At 41.6% G+C, this 13590-nt stretch overlaps 1 protein-coding gene across 14 annotated transcripts in view; it reads left to right on the forward strand.

The window, feature by feature from the left end:
- Window positions 1–9627, forward strand: part of synj1 (synaptojanin 1) — a 43879-nt gene extending 34252 nt beyond the window's left edge. For 13 of the 14 annotated variants that reach the window (XM_070555884.1, XM_070555894.1, XM_070555893.1 and 10 more), the window contains 2 exons: window positions 4685–4980; window positions 8519–9627. In XM_070555884.1, the coding sequence (XP_070411985.1) occupies window positions 4685–4980; window positions 8519–9430 (1208 nt within the window). In that variant the 3' untranslated portion in view covers window positions 9431–9627. Of the gene's footprint in view, window positions 1–4684; window positions 4981–5170; window positions 5196–8518 lie in introns of all 14 variants that reach the window. The other variant, XM_070555898.1, reaches the window with a different exon arrangement.
- The last annotated feature ends 3963 nt before the right edge of the window (window positions 9628–13590 follow it).

Consider the following 13590-nt stretch of genomic DNA (forward strand, 5'->3'; position numbering starts at 1 on the left):
CAGACCCGTCTTTGAGTTACTTCCAGGTACACAACAAGTTATTGGCGTCTGGTGAGACCCAAGCCTTGGTCTGGATGGTTCAGTTTTTATTCTGAAGGAAACTGTTGCCGCTGGTTGGTATAGCGACAAATTTTTCAGCTTGTCGTTGTTCTTTCGGTTAAAGAGTTGAGATCAGGATTGGCCACTCCGTCACTTTCTCTGGAACACTTTGAACCGGCATTAGAGCTGACGTGGCATAGTTTTATACTTCGGATGTTATGGTTTATTGTCGAATGAAAATTACCAAACACCGTCAGAAGCACGTCTCCGTCAGATCTGTAAGATTCTGATTGGATCAGTGAAAATAATGTGTTATGTCTTTTTAACGCTGCGTGAAATGAGTCCTGTTGGAACCCTTAAAGTCACAGTACCTTTATATTCTATAGGATTATAATAAGGTAGTTAATATTTTGATTTCACAGATCGGTCACATCTTATTTATTGACTAACACTTTGATGGATTAGCTTATTAAAATAGAGTTCTTTGATTAATTAAAAGAAAAGAGTTCATTCTTCATTCTTCTGTTGAGCTGAAAATAAGCAGGTTAGAAGGAATGCATGAGACCTTGAGACCACTATCTCATGCAGACTAGTCTTGAGCTAAGAAGGGGAAAAAAAACGTCGTTCCGTTACATATACCCCCTTTTCAATGGTACGGTGGTCCGTGCAGAGACCACCTGGCGTTGAACAAACCAGAGTCCTAAAGGGACTCCAATGACAAGGGAAGGTGTAGTTCCCCCGGAAGAGGCCAACAGTGGTGAGGTACGAACCCCACTCCGAAGAACAGTCTATGGTTTCAACAATCTCGCATAATCCCTTTGGAAGCACACAAGTCAGCAAATTAGTAAGGTATCCACGTGGGGTAAAAAGTTGAAGCAGGAGCAAAACTTTATGTATCCACGGGTAGGGAATAATTCCAACAGTATATTGATCTTTGTAATTGCACTCATCGTGATTCAGTGCGGAAAAGAGCAGCAGGCAGGTCAGGTCCCAGTGAGCGAAGTATCCCTGCAACCATGCCGGAGCAAACGGTTGTCCAGGTCCTACGAGCTGGAACACCCATCAGGAGGAGCGGAATCTGACGACGAGTCACGGCTTCACCCCCGGGGATATCGTTTCTTATTATATTTTATGTGCAGTTTTTTAGGGCTTCTATGTTTTCTGTAAAGATTGGTATGCTGAAAATCATTTAATGTTTTGCATAAAGCATGAGGTTTTGGTTAGTAATTGATTGGGAGAATAACAAATGACTGAATTGGATAGTGTTGATCGGGCAGAGCTTTGTTGTCAGCGTTCCATTGCATAATGGCTTCTAACACGTATATAATAGTGTTAGTTTTTTCGTAAACCATTGGAGGAAATTACACAAACTGACTGATCTCTAGTTAAGGCTCTTGCAATAGTTTGTGTATGTGAACGTGCGTTAGAGGTGTGAAACTTCACTTGTCTCCCGATTCGATTACGATTATTGGGTCAACGATTCTATTCGATTCGATATCCCGATGCATCGCGATTATTTCATATTGATCTGTTTTCATCGATAAATAGAAGATGTCAGATAATTGCTTTCTATTTTTATTTTTATATCAAAAACGTCATTGACACAACCTGCCATCCCTCAAAAGCTCTCCATTCACAACAGGTTAGGACAAAACATTTTAAACATTTAAGATTTAACAAAGTAAAACAATCTGTTTCCTCGTTCAACAGCCACACCTCACGCTGAGAAAAACACGCTTTGCAAAAACTCACAAAATCTAAAAAAAAATACTGAAAACCTGCAGGACACATAATGTAATAATAAATACATATTGGGTTCATATATGAGTGTTTAATGTCTCTGAGCAGCTCTAGAGTCAAATATTTATGCCACATTTGAAGGGTGTCAGAAATAACACCAAATGAAATGTTTGACTTAGTTTGTTTTTTTATTTGAACCCAGTGCTTCATTTCTGAAATGTTGGAGAATGAATCAAGTTCTGTTTGATGCAGAAAATGATAAAAGATAAAACAAATTCTACACTTCCAATAATATTTAAGATGTGTGTTTTATTCTTTCTGATAATATCTCCAGCAGAAGGCTGTGGGCTGGATTAGGATTAAAATACCCAGCCGGTGGATCTCCTTCACTAACCAGCTACAGTGAGGCAAAAAAGTATTTAGTCATCCACCGATTGTGCAAGTTCTCTCACTTAACATGATGACAGAGGTCAGTAATTTACATCATAGGTACACTTCAACTGTGAGAGACAGAATGTGAAAAAAAATCCATGAATTCACATGGCAGGATTTTTAAAGAATTTATTTGTAAATCAGGGTGGAAAGTAAGTATTTGGTCACTTCAAACAAGGAAAATCTCTGGCTCTCACAGACCTGTAACGTCTTCTTTAAGAAGCTTTTCTGTCCTCCACTCGTTACCTGTATTAATGGCACCTGTTTGAACACATTATCTGTATAAAAGACACCTGTCCACAGCCTCAAACAGTCAGACTCCAAACTCCACTATGGCCAAGACCAAAGAACTTTCGAAGGACACCAGAAAAAGAATTGTAGACCTGCACCAGGCTGGGAAGAGTGAATCTACAATAGGCAAGCGGCTTGGTGTGAAAAAATCAACTGTGGGAGCAATTATCAGAAAATGGAAGAGAGACGAGACCACTGATAATCTCCCTCGATCTGGGGCTCCACGCAAGATCTCATCCCGTGGGGTCAAAATGATCATGAGAACGGTGAGCAAGAATCCCAGAACCACGCGGGGGGACCTGGTGAATGACCTGCAGAGAGCTGGGACCACAGTAACAAAGGTCACCATCAGTAACACACTACAACGGCAGGGAATCAAATCCTGCAGTGCCAGACGTGTTCCACTGCTGAAGCCAGTGCATGTCCAGGTCTGAAGTTTGCCAGAGAGCACATGGATGATACAGCAGAGGATTGGGAGAATGTCATGTGGTCAGATGAAACCAAAGTAGAACTTTTTGGTATAAACTCAACTCGTCGTGTTTGGAGGAAGAAGAATACTGAGTTGCATCCCAAGAACACCATACCTACTGTGAAGCATGGGGTGGGAACATCGTGCTTTGGGGCTGTTTTTCTGCTAAGGGGACGGGACGACTGATCCGTGTTAAGGACAGAATGAATGGGGCCATGTATCGTGAGATTCTGAGCCAAAACCTCCTTCCATCAGTGAGAGCTTTGAAGATGAAACGTGGCTGGGTCTTCCAACACGACAACGATCCCAAACACACCGCCCGGGCAACAAAGGAGTGGCTCCGTAAGAAGCATTCGAAAGTCCTGGAGTGGCCTAGCCAGTCTCCAGACCTCAACCCCATAGAAAATCTGTGGAGGGAGTTGAAAGTCTGTGTTGCTTGGAGACAGCCCCAAAACATCACTGCTCTCGAGAAGATCTGCATGGAGGAATGGGCCAAAATACCAGCTACTGTGTGTGCAAACCTGGTAAAGACCTATAGTAATCATTTGACCTCTGTTATTGCCAACAAAGGTTATGTTACAAAGTATTGAGTTGAATTTTTGTTATTGACCAAATACTTATTTTCCACCCTGATTTACAAATAAATTCTTTAAAAATCCTGCCATGTGAATTCATGGATCTTTTTTCACATTCTGTCTCTCACAGTTGAAGTGTACCTATGATGAAAATTACTGACCTCTGTCATCATTTTAAGTGGGAGAACTTGCACAATCGGTGGCTGACTAAATACTTTTTTGCCCCACTGTAAGTTAATGGTTTTAGAATACCATCAATAACTCTTTTAACCAACACCATATCAATACCGTCACAATCAGTGGAGACTTTGTTGTTACATTTATCAGCAACTGATTTAACTTCCAACTCATCCACTGCTGAGAGGAAGATTGAGTCTTCTACGATGCAGAATCGTTTATGTCCGCATCTTGATGCCTCGATTATTTAATTATTTTCCTCATCTCTAACGTGCGTGCGTGTGTGTGTATGCGTTTGCGGGAGGGTACATTGGAACTTTGTCCCCCCCAGTTTGAAAATCCTATCTGCGCCCCTGGCGTATCACCACTGCTTTGACAGTGAGTGGTGTCTCTGATCAGTGCCAAAAGGTGTCCACAGACATTAATATTATTAAAGGTTTATTCTATTAAAGTACGCCTTGGAGGGAACGGGGAGAACAGCTGTGCGATGTTAAAAGTGGCATGAATTATGACATTGTTGGGGGGGTCTCTGTTGTTTTTTTCAGCGTTGGGAGTTTAGAAACTCAGATTTCAAAGCAGTGTGAGCGTTGCTTACGTTTATTCTTGTTCTAATTCGCTTCAGTAGCAACTCTTGCAGTTTTACAAATGCAGCTTGTTTGGAGAAGTCTGCTGATGTCATTTCCTACTGAGTTACAACCAATCAGCATGAGTTAACCACAAGTCCCGCCCAGCGGCTGTAGCAGACCTTACCTTAGTTCATGTACTTTGTTTGTTCCTGAAACGACCCGGATAATTGGTCCTTTTGGGCCGGCCTGGTAAAATGGTTGCACACGCATGCCATGAAAGTCTGGTAAAATGACCTGAAAGTTCTGATAGTGGAAGTGGGCCTTTTGTCTTAAAGAGGCTATGTTTATAGTTTGTCACCTTTAAACATCGTCATTTGTTCTGTTTCTCCTCTCAGGCCCCCCACCATCTGGACCCCCTCCTGCAGTGAATCCCCAGGTCCAGCCTCAGCCAGCTCCACCTTCCGCTTACCCTCAGCTCCCACCACCAATGCAGCCCACGCTCCTGGCTCCTCTGCAGCCGCAGCAGGCCTCCACACCACCGGCATCGACTCTGCCTGCTGCAGCTGCTCCCACCGTCCCCCCTGCTGGGCCTCAGCAGAGCCTACCCTCTCCTAAACCTCCACCTCGTTCCCGCTCGTCTCACACTCTCCAACCCGACGCCGCCAAGTCTGAAACGGCCCCAGCTGCACAGGTCGGTGCCAACTTGGAGTTTCTGTGATAACACAATATTAGCAACACTTTGTCTGACAATTTAGTCATGTCTTCTAGCAGGAGGTGTTGCAGAGAAAATCTTCTCTTCTTTGACTCATGTTAGGGTAGTTTAGTCGTCTATGTCGTTCTTCCTGCTTTTGTCTCTGATGCATTTGTCTCTTTCTCACAAGCTGGAGAAACCATCTGGGTGAAAAGGTACACTACATTAAACCAGCTTTTTGTCTCATCCTCCATAGCACAGCAGTTCCCTGCTCTAACACCCCTCTGTTTTAGTCCACCGTCAGACCTTTTACATGTTTCTCTTTTTGGAAAATAAAGATTGTTACCATTTCCCTTCACTTGACCCATCATATGCTCTCAACAGCTGCGTTTACATGAGCCAAATTTCCTCAATCCGATTGAAATCCTGGTTGATCGGAATTTCCGAATCTCTGTTCACATGGACACGAACTGAAATGATCCGATCATGCCGTGCGTACATATGCACCAAGCATTTAATCCGATTAAATAGGTTGAGCATGCGCAGAGTTGCCTTTCCCGAAAGAAAAATTGTAAACAAACGCCATGAAACGACATGAAAAATGTAAAAACTGAAATAACTATTCTTCCTGCTTTCCAGATCCATTTATTCTATTTAATATTTTTATTTAGCTCATAGAAGTTACGTTTTCTTCAGTGAGCAACTGCAGATATATGCTTTGCTGCATTTTATTGTTGATTAAAATAAGGGAGGGTTATGTCTCTGCCTCTCGATCAGCTGGTCCGCGGGTCTGAAGTGACAGCTGTGCTGTTGCGCTGCGGCACAGAGCGGGGGGGGGGGGGGGGGGGGGGGGTTTAGACTCATGTTTTATTACTGAGCTCTGTTGTGGCTTATTATTAATAACATGTGACAATCAGCTGAAACTGTTGAGAAAAATCTGTTCAAACAAAATAACAGAAGATGTTCAGAAAGTTTTAGAAGCCTGTGTTCATCATTCACGAACCGCATCTCAGGTCATCTGCGTTTACGTGCTTCTAACACGGACTTTACTGTCGTCCAGAGTATTTAACCGAGGACGTTTTCCTACCCAACATCAGCCTCCAATCAGGTCTGTAAAACCCAGATTATCCTGTATTCTTTACAAGCGCGCCTCCATCACCTGCTGCAGAAGCTGCTGCGTTCAAAGCTGACAGAAACGAGGTTCCTTGCGCTGCAACCCCTGCGATAAACCTGCGTATTTCCAGTACAGATTGGAACATGTTTGTCGAATGATTTGTGCAATAATCAGATTTTTATTTTACTTCCACAAAATGCAAGTTCTGAATTAAATATTACTGAAACAGGGACGGCTTGTCGTCGGATTTAAAAGCCGCCGCGCATTAATTACGCCGTCATTTTTGAAGTCAGGCAGTCCAAATGACAGCGGAGAGGCCCGCTCGCTGTTGCACACATGCGCAGTGGGCATTATTTTACCCCAACAATCCGAATGGCTGTGTACATGCACGTCAATCGGAATGAAGAACGGAATAAACCACCTCTCAGTCGGATTGAAATTTCAATCCGATCGGGCCGAATCGGATCAGAATATTCCGATTGACATGTTTACATGCAGAATTTTCGATCTGATTGGGCATTCAATCTGATTAAATGTGCGCATGTAAACGTGGCTTCTGTGTTAGAGGATTAGAGTGAGCTCATATGAAATCTGTGCTTTATGCTATAATTTTTGCCAAATCTGTTATGTTTTTGTTTATTCTGTTCACTGTGACACATAAATCATTGTTTTAAATCTGCCACATTAAAGGTACCCTTAGGATGTGCAAAAGGTCAAATTCAAAGTTCAATAACTTTATTTGTAACTAAAGAGTACGACCAAAAGATCAATTTAGAGATTTAAAATAAGAAACTGCTTGAATGAACTAGTTACCATTTGTGTCAGTTGTCCAGTGTCAAAAAATCTTTTGACATTTTTGTTTACAAAAAGGTTTTAAAGGGTATCTTTAACATTTTTGTCTCCTGTGATAAAGTTTTTGGCCTTTTTCAGAGTTCTTCTGTTTTTCATTTATTTTATTTTTTGTCACACTTAAACATCTCAGATCAGCAAACAACTTCCAGTATCAGACAGAGATAATCTGAGGTAATACAAAATGCACCTTTGGGATGATGGTTTATAACCGTTAGCTTTTGTGATAATAACTGGTAACGAGTCTCTCATGTGGAGGATTTCTGTCCCCCTCTTTGCAGAATTATTGGAGGAATGACCTGTTTAAGGCCTGACTTTCTCCTTCAGGGTTTTCTGCCTAAAAACAGAAAACTGGTCAAAATTCACTCCAGATCATCACACCACTACCACCGTGTTTGGCTGTTCTTTTTTATGCTTGTCACTCCAGCTGTACTAGGATACACACCTTCCAAAAACTTTTGTCTCATCGGCCCAAAGAAAATTTCCCCAAAAGTTTTGATGAAGATATTTTAAGCATGAAACTGGCCTTGCTGTTTTCATTTTAGCCCTGGAGGTCCTTTTCTTTATGTGGAACCACAAAAAGGCTAGCCTGAATCAGGTGCTGGGTTTTTTTGTTCATTATTTTTTTAAGAACACGGTGTGATCTGTTGCTTTTTGAGATGATGATTTACTGAAGGGCTCGGGTACTTCCCACATGGGACTAGGTTGGTCTGGAAAGCATTTCTTTCTGTTAAAGGTCAGCTTTCATATTTTAATACATTTGCAGTGGTCTATTAGGAATAAATGCCTTGTTAGTCGTTTTCTGGGGAAACAAAGCTCTGGTGCAACTGTTAAAGGTCGATCGTAGCTTCAGACTTATTTCCTGATTATTTGGACATCTCACCTATAACTGGTTAACAGCAATGCAACTCTACCGCTAACTTCATCTGCTCTGCAACGTTGATGTTTTATCTCCACAAATAACACAAGCCTGAAGGAGTTCTGCTGTGTGGTGGAGTTGCTAATGCTAACAGTTAGCTTCTACCAGTCGAGGCGTTCTTTACTGTTTCCAGATGTTAAAACAACAACAGCCTTCTCCATCCCAAGTCAAAATGAGTGAGTCAATGAACGATAAGTGACAGTGTGACGTAGATCTATCAGGCTTTTCAAATCCTTGAGTGTCACCGTCCATTTTCTATCAGAAGCTAATGCAGGAGACAGGTGTAGGAGACTATTTTCATGTTAAGCCTGCATGAAAAACTCAGTGACCAATTATAATCCGGGAAGAAAAACGTGGTTTCTCAGTGAACCAGTTCTGCGGTAACAAGTGAATTATTCCACTGTGGGATCAGTAAAGCCTATTTTATTCTGTTAAATAAAAATTATTAGAAATCTGCATTTTAATCTTTATTTAGATTATCTTTGTCTAATATTTTAATTTGTTTGCAGATCTGAAACATTTAAGGAAGACATACAAATAAAAAACAGAAGAATTCTGTTAGGGAGCAAATCCTTATTTTGACTCCATCAGCTCACCGGGTAACGTCCACCTGTCATCAGTGTTCTTAAATAACCATTTAATTTTTCTTTCCTCAGACAAACGGACTGAATGGATTTCAGAAAGAAGCACAACAGAGGCCCGACCCCTTCGACGCTCTCACATCTGAATTCCTTTCCTCCTCATCCTCACGCCACACCACCCAGTCGCTGAACCGAGGATCCTCTCTGCGTCCTCCACCCTCCATGCCTCCATCTGCATTTTCCTCCTGCACCCTCCCTGCATCCATCCCCATCCAGTCCTCTACCTTGTCCGACCTGCAGCTCCTGGATACGTCTTCGCTGTCCTCCCCGTCACCTCTGCTCCTGCCTCCTCCTGCCCCGTCTCGAAGTCGCTCCCAGGAGATGCTGCGCGCTTCCCCCAGCAGCTTCCTGTCTGAGCCGCTCCCTGTGCGACCCAGCAGCACCAACCCCTTCACGGGCTCTCTGGTGCAGCAGCAGCAGCGCCGCTCGCTCACTCCGGACTTCTCCCTCCAGCATCAGACCCCAACAGCTGACCCTCCGAGAACCCAGCTTTCCCTACGTCAGCCACTCACCCCCATCCCTGCTCCAACCCCCCAGCCTAATAAAACCACATTCCCGTTCGAACCCTCTCCCCCTGCCCTTGCTTTCCCCCTCGCTCCACCTTCCTCTCTCCCTCCCACTTTCCCACCTCGCAGCCAGCCACCCCCCTCATCGACGAGGCCGTGGGTCACGTTTGACGACGATTCGAACCTGAAACCTCTGACCAAAACACAACAAAACCCCGTCTTTCCCTCCACTCCCGTCGTGTCCCAAACTCAACCATCCTGCGCCGTGTTCGCCTTGGAGCCCGACTGGTTATTTGCTCCCTCTGCGGTTTTCTCCGCCCTGCCCCCTCCCGTCCCAACCCGAACTGCAACCAGGGACCCAAACCCCACGGAGAGCAATGCTAACGACAACTTCTTTCCCCGGGAGTCGACAGACAGATAATATCACCCCCTCATGCACGAGGGGCATATCCGTATATGTATAGATCTATAATAAATATGTGTGTGTGTGTGTACAAAAGACAGTATTTAAGAAGTATACTCCCTTCCCTTCAAAAACAGGAACGACTAATAAATAAAAACACGATATATTAACATTTGTTGATTTACAGCAGCAAACGTGTTGTTCTATAAAGTATAAATATAAACAATCTATATGTTCACCTGTGCTGTGTTTGCCGTTGGAGTAGACCCGTGTGGCTTTGCCGTTACTTCATCCATTTGACCGATCTGGAGTTCTCTCGAGTTTACATTTGAGAGTCACAGCTTCTGTTTGGCCCCTAAATCTGCTGCTTTCTGCAGCATTTGTGCTCTTTTACACGTTGTTTACGTGCTTTTCTTTATGAATGTAGTTTACTTTGCACAGTTTAGCCTCTTTTGGCGTTCTGGTGCGAAACGAAGCGGCGCAAGGCGATGGCACCGCCGCGGGACTGAAACTGTAACACCGCCTCGTTCATTTAATAATAAAATGTTTGTTCTCGGTTTTCAGTCAGCATTATTTGTCTGTGAGCTGGTACTATTACCCCCAAAAGCTCTAAATCCAAAATAAAGTGTGTTTTATTTTAAACTTCTTTTTCTTTGAAATTCCAGATGTTTGCACTGAAACACCGTTTGTACTCGAACAAGTGAGTTCTCTTCCTCTCTAGTGTTCCATTCCTGCGTGCTTGTGTGTGTGTGTGTGTGTGTGTGTGTGTGTGTGTGTGTGTGTGTGTGTGTGTGTGTGTGTGTGTGTGTGTGCGCGCGCGCGCGCGCGCTCAAATGTACAGCAGTGATTTGATGGATTTGCAAAAAAGATGGCTCTTTTTATTTATTTTTGAACTTTGACTTTCAAGGAAAACAATACTTTTTTATTTCTAGTAACAGTTAATCTAAATGATCTGTTATTGTTACTGTGGTGAGAAGTGCCGTGCTGTGTTTGAGGTGTGTTCAGCCTGAAGGAAGTCTTCGTTTTATCTTCTCCGAGCTAACAGCAGCCAATCATCACTTCTCCATGAACTTGAGAAGCAAACATCCTTTTTCTCTTTTGACATCCCTTCTGTCTTTTAATGAATTACTCATTTCTATTCATGGAGATGAAATTATCAGATATGGTGCAGACATTTGGTGTTTGTTTCTGAGCTTCAGATTTAAGCTTTAAGGCATATGGAAGGGGATTAGTGCAACCGAAAAAAAAATCTGACTTTATTCTCAGAAGTTAAAAAGTCAAATTTCTGAGATTAAAGTTAGAATTAGTTTTCTTAGGGTTTTTGTATTTTCAGTGGCACCAATTGTCTTCCATAAGGGTGTCAATATTTTGTCCCACTTTTCTTATTAATCCTTTCATGCATAATGGTCACTACAGTTGACAGCTACTCAAATGTGTTGATTTATTTACTTTTGTTTGTTATGTTTGTTTTTTGCTATTAAGCACAGCTGTTGAAGACTTTATTGCATTTGAACCCCCCCCCCCCCCCCAAATTGGAACACCGTCAAGCCAACATACTTCATGTGCAGAATGCACGCTGTCCACTGAGGTGGACATGTAACAAACTATTTGTAAATTAAATGTTTAAAATACATTTTGTTGAAATTTGTTTCATTCATACCTAAAGGTGAATGAAAGAAATGGTTAAAAAAATCATGGTTGAAGATTTCATAATTAATGCATGAAAGGGTTAACCACTGCTGGCCAGACGAGAGTAAATGTGACAAATACCCCCAAGTCTCCATTAAAAAGCAAAGATTTCCTGAAAAGTAGCACATTAAATCTAAAAATGCATCTGCTTCTTCCTTCTTTACACATGTGTACAATGATCAAAATGAGCACATCGGACTGCATTTTCTCTCGTCTTCTCTTTAAAATGCAATTGTTGTGTTGTTCTGACGTGTACAGTAGATGCCGTATCAACCGTATGTTCCCAACCAGCGCTTTGTGTCATGTAAGTTTAAATTCAAGTTTGCTTTTTCTCAGGTTTGATTCAGTTTATTATTATTTTTAAATAAATTGCTTCCTTTGTGAGGTCGGTGTCCCTTTCAAGGCTATAATTCATAATCAATAAGAGTCTGTGTTGTGAAACATTCTGTATGTATTAAAGTGAGTACATGATGCTGTAATCTACAATAATTTCTAATGTTCCATAGTTAATGTGCTCAGCAGATGGCACATTTATGTATGAAGTAGTTTGTGTAGTATGTATGCAAAAATAAATATGTTAACATGAGTGTTTGTATTATTTATTTATCCCCGTGTCCTGTCTGGCTGTGAAGCAAAGAGAATTAATATCTGAATGCTGGTAACAAGCCTTACAGATTTACTTTCAGGTGGAGCATCAAAGTGTCTGCTTTTAATATCACGCCTGATTCTTAAAACTTTGTTTTTTGAATGCTTGTAATTCCGACCAGACACGGAGACAGAGGTGAAAGAGAAAGGAAGAGACAAAAGGGGGGAACAGGGATACACAACAATACAACAGGAGCAAGCTATCACTGCGTCAATTTGATGAAGAAATGTAAAATCAACATTGTTTTACTGAACAATCACGATAATAAATCACAGTGCATTAAGTGCCCACCACAGCCTTACGACCTGTGTTGAATGTGCCCAAGTCCATACTTATGAGAGCACCATGTGAGCACCTGTGTGTGTACACGTGCTTGGTCTATTTTTAATCCAAATATTAATTCTTAATTTAAGATAATTAAATTTAATAGCAAAAGATTATTTATTGAACCAGAAGTTAGGAATTTTTGCTTATTCAATAACCAAAAATATACACACCATTCTGTGTTTCATTTCAAAGAAGGGTCAGGTTTTCAAAGTTAAGAATTTATTACTAACACTTTTAAAAATGACAATTTAGAAATGACAAATTTTAACAGCTTTGATATTAAAACTTGTTTTAAAAAGCAAACCTGTGACTGAATGGAAACTAAAATGAAATGCGAGGTTTTGGATGCGTGAATGAATCAGAAGGTTTTTTTCAGCGAGAGAAGCGTTTTGGGTGAAAAGTTGGTTTTGCAGCTAACTGAGTCGTTTCTTAGAGAGAACAGCATACAGACGCCATTTGTCAAAAGCGTCTACCTCACCCAGTTCAGGAGACCCTCTTCTGGATCCGAGATGTCAGGTGGAGATGATGTCCTCCGGGCACGAGGTTGGTAGAAGGACCTTGGTGCGACCAAATCGGTCCGAGATGTCTCCGTGGGTCAGACGATTGGTGGAACTATTTGCGTCTCAAAATCAATAACTCTGAAGGAGTTTTACGTCGGCTGGTTACAATTGCGTTTATTAGAAGCAAGACTATCGGCGTGACAGAATGCTTAGTAGAGACTTGGGCGGCCGTCCCTCATCTCCTGGTATGGTTCAAGAACTGAACTTACAGCTGCAGGATTTGGTTTTAACAAAACCCTCAGAACACGCCCTCTCAGCGTCAGAAAGCTTGTTGTCATGTGAGGTGTTTTAACTTTTACCCTGGATACCCTTCTGCATGAGGTGGTTAAACGTGCAAAATGACCTTCTGGTTTACTGAACACACATTACTTGATCGTTATTGTAACCCAAAACATAAGTCATTTCAGTAATTAAAATACATTTATACTGAACCAAGATGGTTATTATGATGATTGTAATAAACCGTAATAAAGTCAAAGAGTTTATTAAAATTATTATTGTGAAATCTTGAAGTGTCCTTCATCTTGGAATTGAACAGCAGCAGATAAAGATGGTGTTTCAGCAGACATCATGGCTCCTGGCAGGTTAATCTGTGGGGCAAAGTTACAGTTCGACCCAGCTTGACCCAGCTGGGAAAATGTGACCTTTGTCACAAATTAGAGGCCATTCATGACGCTACAGTAGGTTTCCTCAACCGCATCAGATAATCCTGAATAAGTACAGTTTATGCTGGATCTAGACATTTAAACTGACAAAGACTTGTCCTGCAGACAAGCAAAATACCCAAACTTATACAAATTACAAATCAAAAACTTTTTGGGGGGTAGAAACATGTTAGATTTTATATTAAAAGTTATTTTTTTATTTTTCATGAAAAAATTGGTATCCTAAATAAGAGCAACCTAACATGTAAAACAGAATAAAATATGTTCACGGAAATAAGTTAAAATAAAACT

The sequence above is a fragment of the Nothobranchius furzeri genome, chromosome 10 (genome assembly GCF_043380555.1).
Source record: "Nothobranchius furzeri strain GRZ-AD chromosome 10, NfurGRZ-RIMD1, whole genome shotgun sequence".
NCBI lineage: Eukaryota > Metazoa > Chordata > Actinopteri > Cyprinodontiformes > Nothobranchiidae > Nothobranchius > Nothobranchius furzeri.